Source organism: Bufo gargarizans, chromosome 9 (genome assembly GCF_014858855.1).
Source record: "Bufo gargarizans isolate SCDJY-AF-19 chromosome 9, ASM1485885v1, whole genome shotgun sequence".
NCBI lineage: Eukaryota > Metazoa > Chordata > Amphibia > Anura > Bufonidae > Bufo > Bufo gargarizans.
In genome coordinates this window covers 193500735-193509512 of record NC_058088.1, presented here as the reverse complement: position 1 = coordinate 193509512, position 8778 = coordinate 193500735, and the positions used below count along the sequence as shown (strand labels likewise).

The window sequence follows — 8778 nt, the reverse complement described above, 5'->3', positions numbered from 1 at the left end:
GTAAGGAGATCTGAGCCTGGAGAGGACCCTCCCCTCCCCCAGCCCACTCCAGGAGAAGCAGGACAGTGCAGGCTACACAGGAGTTCAAAGGGAGAAGATCTGAGCCTGCAGGACCTCCTGGGTGACTCTGGAGCAGGACACAGCTCAGCCTAGAAGATACCGAGGCTTCAGTGGAAGGAGGCTGCAAGGTTGTGGAGCTGGAGAGGAGACCTTGCACTTTGACTGGTCCTGGATTGGTCATAGGCAGGACCCTGGGATGGTCATAGGCAGAAGACTTGTTCTGTAGAGCGGAGACCTTGTATCTGGTCATAGGCAGAAGGTCCTGGATCTGGTCATAGGCAGAAGACCCCTGTTCTGTGGAGAGGAGCCCCTGGATCTGGTCATATGCAGAAGACCTTGGACTGGTGATATGGGGAAGATCCTCAACTGGTCCTAGGCAGAAGATCCTGGAATGGTCATATGCAGAACCGAAACCCCCTCTTCTGTAGAGAGCCTTGGAGCAGAGGGCAGGTTCTCCTGATTGTGTCGCTCTCCAAGGTGCTGAAGCCTTCAGAGCATCTTGGAATTTTCCCATCCTAGGATGACTCCTACCAGAGGGTGACCTCCTGCCTCGGCTGTTGGGTTTGCTCAGAGTCATCTTTTCTTCTTCTTCTTCTTCTTCTGCCCCTTCTGAGCTGAAGCTTCTTGCAGGAACCCCTTCTCCAGATCGATGCTCTCATCATTGAGCTGGTTGCACAGCAGATCCTTCTATCGATTTTCCACAAGGGTCTTCTCCTGAGTGCTCCCGACCACCCAGCTACAGGACAGGGACCTTGCATACTCTCTGGATGGCACCAGCACTGGACCTTAAGTAGAGAAACATTTTTATTTTTTTGGGACATTTTTATTTTTTTAAGGCTCAATGTTTATCTGAAAAGTAGAAGAAGGCTGGAATGGAAGGATCTAACGGATTTGGGATTGACACCATCCTGTCCCATAGAGCGAGTAGCCCTGGGCTTTCTCAGGGGGAACCATTGATGGGGGATAGCAGGTCACCCCTGGAGCTGAGCCCCAGGTCAGAAGTCAGCAGTGTCTGCTCTCCTCCACCCTCCCCATCCAGAGAATGTTTGGAGGCGATCAGCACCAGACAAGGGGTCTCTCTGGCCATTGAGTCGCATCTTCAGCCAGGACTTTCTGCACCTTCACAATCCAGGACTGTTACCTCTTCCTTCTTAATCAGAGACATTTTAGCAGACTGCAAGCCCCTGGCCACCTGCGCCCCTTACTCCAGTAATGGTCAACCAGCCCAAGACCTCACCCATTGCTTTTCCAGTAAAACTGCTGAGGACTTTAGGGACAAACTAGAGAAGAGCAGCAGCTCCATGTCCTCAGACTCTGAATATAAAGGTAAAGGTGAGTCTAACCCCTTCCCTAAAACGTGCACCCCAAGAAATGGCATGGGGGCTCTGGAGAAAGATAAGACCGAGCAAAAAAATAGGGAAAAAAAACCCAAAACATATCATGATACATTATATCTGAATAAGATAAATAAACAGATCTTGATACATTGTATCTCTGATTTCCGCTACAGAGGAGAGGATTTCTGGAAGGAAATAAAGCTAAAAGGATGGGGATTTCTACCCCTATTTTATACACATATATAGAAAATTGGAGAAAAAAAAGTTGCATAAATCAATAAGAAATGTTGATGCGATATGGAAGGAAAAAAAAATTAATGAGTAGGAATCTCAGGGCCGCAGCCTCCCCTCAGAGGCCTCATTATCTGATAGAAATATTAGGAATAAATATGTAAGGAATTAACATAAAAGCGGACATCCAAATTAGTCATACAAGTCGGGCCCATCCATTACCATGCAATTAGATGAGAACTGACAGGAAAGATTAAAGTGATCGGAGCGATGAGGACAGGCGGAAAAAGTGGAAAAATACGTATTTGCACAGGAAGTTTATGCTGTTTTGCATAAAAGTATGTTTTGTTTTGACTTTTATATAAATAATAATAATAATAAATATCGTTTATGTAACGGAAAAAAATAGAAATAAGTTAAATATTTACATAGGAGCTTTGCTGTTTGGCATATTTTTGCAAACTTTTGTACAAAGAATAATCATTTTATTAAATATCAATTATGGGAAAAAATCTTATTTAGGTAGGAACTTTGCTGTTTTGCATAGGTTTCTTTTAAACATTTTTTTCTATAAATAAGAATAATACATTTTTTATTATTATCGATCATGGAGTTTGGAAAAGCATAACAAAAATAGAAGAAAAAAAATGAAATATTCACTTAGGAACAGTTATAAACTTTCATATAAATAATGTTGGGGGAAAAAGCATTTTTTTTCTAATATTTAAAATGTATCTTTTATCTTAAGCACAGACAAACAACTAATGTGTTTTTTCTTTTTTTTTATCTAGCAAAATACTCTTAAATTTCTAATTCGTGTTTTTTCTCTTTCAACTAAAAACAAATATATATACTTAAAGATTTTGTATTTAACAATGCATTTTTTTTAACTATAGGACTTTTTTTGCGGGAGCATTTTTAAAGTAAAAAAAATATATGGATTTTTAAACAGTTTTGTTAATAGACTTTTACCGTGAATGAAATAACTATATTGACAGAAATTATTGTTCTGTTTATATTTGGATGATAATGTGAATAATTCTCATTGCTACACATTTTCTTTTCACACAAAAAAAATTATTTGGGGGCGAAATTAGATAATAAAACTTTTGTAATGAGAAGATTTAGATGACCTTTTCTAAAGCTAGACTGGTATCTAGACAGTGCATTGTGATGCGGTTTGTGAGGTGAAGGCTCCTGGGTCCCCAGAGGCTCAATTAGGCGGATTATTGTCTCCTACAGAGGGAATCCGCCTGGTCAGGGCTGCGGAAAAGACCCCATAAACCCCTGTACAAGAGGCACCCTGCCAGAGAGGGCACTGGGAGAGGAGAGGCACCCAGAGCACCCTGCCATAGAGGGCACTGGGAGAGGAGAGGCACCCAGCCAGAGAGGGCACTGGGAGAGGAGAGGCACCCAGAGCACCCTGCCAGAGAGGGCACTGGGAGAGGAGAGGCACCAGAACTCCACAATGATAAGATATGAGGAAAGAAAGAAAGAAAGAAAGAAAGAAAGAAAGAAAGAAAGAAAGAAAGAAAGAAAGAAAGAAAGAAAGAATAGAGAGATGATTGACAGATAGATAGATAGATAGATAGATAGATAGATAGAATCTGATAATTGATGTTTTCCCGGATTTTTTCGATGCAATTATTTATTAGAAGGAAAGTTCTGAAAGCTGTGGATGAATGATCCGCAGTAACCGGTGCAGATGGTGAGTGGATTGTGGGGGTGATGCCCCTGTGATGCCCCTCAGAGATTATACTCTTCTAATATCCCAGTCTTTATATAATTATCCGGATATTTTCTCCCGTCTTCCCGGAGCGGAATCTTCCTGGTTAGCGTAGCAGAGCTGAGCTTGTCCTTTGACAACTTTTATTTTATTTTCCAACTTTACATAGGACTGCAGGTAACACCCACAGCTTCCCCCCTGTCCTCAGAGGGTGTACGGGACTGACAGCTCTAGCTCTGCTACATCAGAGTCCTGTACGGCATTACATACGGCCGTGTCCCGTTATAGGCAGGTGTAGCAGAGCGGAGTTTGTTACGGGATCAGCGCTCCCTTAGGCTTACATAGGACTGCAGATAGACCTACTAAGGGATCCTGTCTCATCGCATTGTAGAGGAATAACTGAATCGGCGCTGCACATAAATACACAGGATTATTATATATAATTATTTCATACCGTTTATATGTTATTACAGTCGCTGGTTATACAGAGAACACTGCCATGTGTTACAGATATTATATACTATTCCTGCACCATTATAATTAGTACAATGTGCAATCCATGACTGCTAGAAGATACAGCACAAGATTATTATAATCTGTCTATGTAATGTGCAACACAGGTCTAATCTCATCTGTGAAACATGACTATTATAATCTGTAATTTATAAAGCAGGTCTATTATAATCTGGCCAATATAATGTATTATACATAACTATTATAATCCGCACTATATATATATATATATAGAGTTTATTATTTATACAATATCATCTATAAAACATGACTATTATAATCTGCACAATCTATGTAATACAAAGTGGGTCTATTATAATCTGTATAATGTGTAATTTATAAAGTATGACTATTATAATCTGTACTATATATATATATATATATGTAGTTTATTTATACAACATAATCTATAAACATGACTATTATAATCTGTATAATCTGCAATTCACAAAGTTTGGTTGTTATAATCTGTACAATCTAATGTATAAAAAGTTATACATTATAGAGGTTAAAATAGTCATTTATAATTAATATACTATTATAATCTATACAATATAGTTAATCGATAAAACACGACCATCACAGGTGACATCCACAGAGCAGGTTATGACGGGGACCCCCGGATTCTGCCGGCAGTAAATGTCGCAGCGTTATTCTGGTTATTAACGCTAATATTATTCTCTCTGCTGATTGATGGTTGCAGTGAAAGAAGAGGGGGAGCGGGAAATCTCCAGCTCCAGGGAGAGTCCCCCGGTGCGGCTGAAGAAGCCCCGCAAGGCCCGCACTGCCTTCACCGACCACCAGTTGGCGCAGCTGGAGCGCAGCTTCGAGAGGCAGAAATACCTGAGTGTGCAGGACCGGATGGAGCTGGCGGCCTCCCTCAGCCTGACCGACACCCAGGTGAAGACCTGGTACCAGAACCGCAGGTCAGTACACACCCAGGTGAAGACCTGGTACCAGAACCGCAGGTCAGTACACACCCAGGTGAAGACCTGGTACCAGAACCGCAGGTCAGTACACACCCAGGTTAGGCCCTGCTAGCAGAACCGCAGGTCAGTACACACCCAGGTGAGGACCTGGTACCAGAACCGCAGGTCAGTACACACCCAGGTGAGGAAATGGTACTAGAACCGCAGGTCAGTACACACCCAGGTGAAGACCTGGTACCAGAACCGCAGGTCAGTACACACCCAGGTGAGGACCTGGTACTAGAACCACAGGTCAGTGCACACCCAGGTGAAGACCTTGTAACAGAAGGCAGGTCAGTACACACCTAGGGTAGGCCCTGCTAGCAGAACCGCAGGTCAGTGCACCCCCCGACTCTGTACAGAGCTGCAGCTATCACAGCAGTGCAAACATCCTAACCAGGGCGCAACCAGTATTCACCCGACTACAGAAGTGACACCCGTAGTCGGGCAACGTCAAATAATACCCTGAGCACAAACCACACACCTGTCATATCTGAGCTGGTCCCGGACACATAGGTGACCCTGGCATCCAGATAGCAGCTCCCACTGCATGGTGTCCTATCATTATATACAGATACATTACACACAGATATATACAGCATTCTGTATCATAATTAGGGCTGGAGGTGACACATTGTTATATCTTTCATTGCCCAGGTTATTGCACCAGGATTTATGACAGAGACACTGAGAACTATTCTTGTGACCTAACTGGAATAATAATAATAATAATAATAATAATAATAATAATAATAATAATAATAATAATAATGCCATAGATTAAAACATGTTTTATGATGTCTTTTATTTGGGTAAAATTCTAAAAAATGTAAGAAGCAGGCACATAAATTTATATTAAAAGTAACTTATAGAAAGATTACTACAACTAATATGGGGAAATATTATTATTATTTACTTATGTATATGTTTTATGTATCATTTATGTTGTCTTTTATTTGGGCCAAATTCAATAAATGTAAAAAGCAAACATAGAAATAATAATAATAATAATAATAATAATAATAATAATGATGACGTCACCGGATCTGTGTGCTGGAGAAGAGGATTCCATGAAGCAGGATTTTATAAAATAAACAGAACGTAATTAATAGACGCGCAGTCAAAGTAAATGATTGCAATGTAAATAATTAAGTTTTTTACATCTTCATTTTTTAAATACATTTAAAATTAAGATTATTCTCTTTACTTTCTACATTTATTACTATTTTAATTATATCATTTTCTATTACAGCATTACTGCTTTAATTGCATTATAATTTTCTAGTTTCTGTTACTATTATATTTATTATTGGCTCGTCTCGCCCTAGTTTTACGACCAGCTCCCCGTGTACGTAACTGTATATTATGTGCAATATTTACTTTTTTTTCTACCACGTTGAGCATTCAAAAATAATCTAAAACTAATTAGTAAAAAAATAATAAAAATTCTCCCCCTGAATGAATTTTGCACCAATCTGTGTTTACATTTAGATTTTCTAATGGCGTCAGTAAGACGACAGCACCGCGCTCCACGTAAACAACGAATATAACACATTGACACATTAATAATAAATTAACAATTTCTACTTTGGGCATCAATAATTAACAGGCTGTTTCAGTAATTACACAATTATTATAATTATGATTTATGAATAATTCAGTCCTGGAAATGGGACTATTTTTTTTATTTTTATTTTTTCTGCAGCGGCTGAGAGGACGCGAGTTTATGAAATTGAATTATTATGGAATATGTACAATAGATTCTGACATTCCTAGTGAGGTGTCCTAAGGGGACGGCGCCGTCTGAAGCAGTTATATTTATACACCTCACTAGCTCTTTACATTATTATTCTTTTTGCCTGAATTTTGACATTGTTCGATTTATGGTTTTTAACTTTTTTTAAAAAAAAATATTTGTACAGATTTTTCCCCCTTTGGAAATTCCTGTGATTCAGGAATAAGGCAAATTATTAAAACTATTGCAAGCACAAAAAGAATTATAGATTAAAATCATATTGATTCATCTTTGTAGACTTTATAAAAAAAAAATACAAAAATCATATAGGCAAAAAAATGACAAATTAAACTTTATAAAAAAAAATGCAAAAATCATATAGGCAAAAAAATGACAAATTAAACTTTATAAAAAAAAATGCAAAAATCATATAGGCAAAAAAATGACAAATTAAACTTTATAAAAAAAATGCAAAAATCATATAGGCAAAAAAATGACAAATTAAACTTTATAAAAAAAAAAAAGCAAAAATCATATAGGCAAAAAAATGACAAATTAAACTTTATAAAAAAAAAAGCAAAAATCATATAGGCAAAAAAATGACAAATTAAAAATAAAACATAAAATAGAATTTAAACAACTCCTTGGCGTTGCAGCTTTAATCGCTTGTCATTTACTAATTTGAACCATTTTCATTTTTTTTTACATTTTTATGTTGTACATTGTAGACATTCATCAGGGTGAATTCAAGCCCCGGCAAAATCACTTGCATTTATTTTGACGGCAGGTGCGCGGATTTCTGCAGCCTGCATTCACACGTAACGGACATTTGCATGTCTTCACACTCTGCGCAGCAGAAAATCATTCGCCTCAGTGGGGCTCGCAGAAATCCATGTGCTGGAACGGATTTTAAGTCGCAGAAATTTCTGCAACAAAATCCGCAAAGTGTGAAGGGGCCCTAAATGCTGCCGTTTTCAGGTGCAGAGCTGCAGCATGTAGCAGAGCCAACCACGTAGGTGAGAGGTGAACAATTCTCGCCCGCACGCTGCAGCGAAACGGACTGGCGGCGCAGGAGATTTCAATGCAGCGCAAAATCTGCATCTTATGCATGTGGACTGGCAACCAAATCTGCCGCCGAAAAGTCCACCACGTGTGCAGCTACCATTACGCGGCAAAACCGCACGGACAAATGTGACGCGTGTGGATTCGCTCCATAAGTGTCCGACTACGCTGCAGATCTGCAGGAGCAAAATCCGCACCGAATTGTGTGCATTTCACATCTGCCACCCGTTACAACGGGTGAAAATCTGGAGCTGCCGAGTTATTATCCGCACCGCAGGTCAATTGACGTCGCAGATTTTCCATCCGAAATATAAATCCACTTAATTACGCTCTCTTTGGTCCATCTGTTCAGCCATTTTCAATTCTGCCACACTCTCACCTTATATGAAAGTACTTGAATGAATAGGAGGTTGTCACGGCCCCGCCCCCTGCCACTAAAGAAGAATATCATCTTGTGGAAGGTCCTGACCCATAAACTAGCGAAATATTTCTCAAATATGAAGGTCCTCATGTGTTTTTTTCTTCTCTCACCCAGGACCAAGTGGAAGAGACAGACAGCGGTGGGACTGGAGCTGCTGGCGGAAGCGGGAAACTACTCGGCCCTGCAACGCATGTTTCCTTCTCCGTACTTCTACCCACAAAGCCTTGTGTCTAACCTGGACCCGGGCGCTGCACTTTACCTCTACAGAGGTCCTACTGCCCCTCCTCCGGCTTTACAGAGACCTCTAGTCCCCAGGATCCTTATTCACGGACTTCAAGGTGGCGCCGAGCCGCCCCCTGCCTTGCCCCCCCTGACAGGAGTCCTACCGAGGGCGGCACAGCCACGGTGAAGAGGTCGACAGAGACTCAGCCAGGTGCCAAAGTCATAGACTTCACAGACGCACCAGAAACCGGGTGACCTTGATGGGGCCGAGCGTACGGGCGGTGTGCAGGACAGCCCTACAAAAACTTCAAAAAAGACAAAAAAGTGACCTTCTGAGACTTAAAAAAAAACACAAAAAATTGTGATATAGTTGAACCACTTATTTCTCAGAAATTGGACATTTTCTATCAATTATTTATTTGATGTGATCAGCATTCATAGCATGATGGAAGCAAAAACACCCTAAAAATACAAAAACATCAGCAGTAAATTACACCCTTTGC

At 40.2% G+C, this 8778-nt stretch overlaps 1 protein-coding gene across 1 annotated transcript; it reads left to right on the top strand.

Moving 5' to 3' along the window:
* Nucleotides 1–932: 932 nt before the first annotated feature.
* Nucleotides 933–8462, top strand: BARHL1 (BarH like homeobox 1). Its single transcript, XM_044268812.1, has 3 exons — nucleotides 933–1386; nucleotides 4571–4793; nucleotides 8168–8462. The coding sequence occupies exons 1-3, from the start codon at nucleotides 933–935 to the stop codon at nucleotides 8460–8462; spliced, it is 972 nt and encodes a 323-aa protein (XP_044124747.1).
* The last annotated feature ends 316 nt before the right edge of the window (nucleotides 8463–8778 follow it).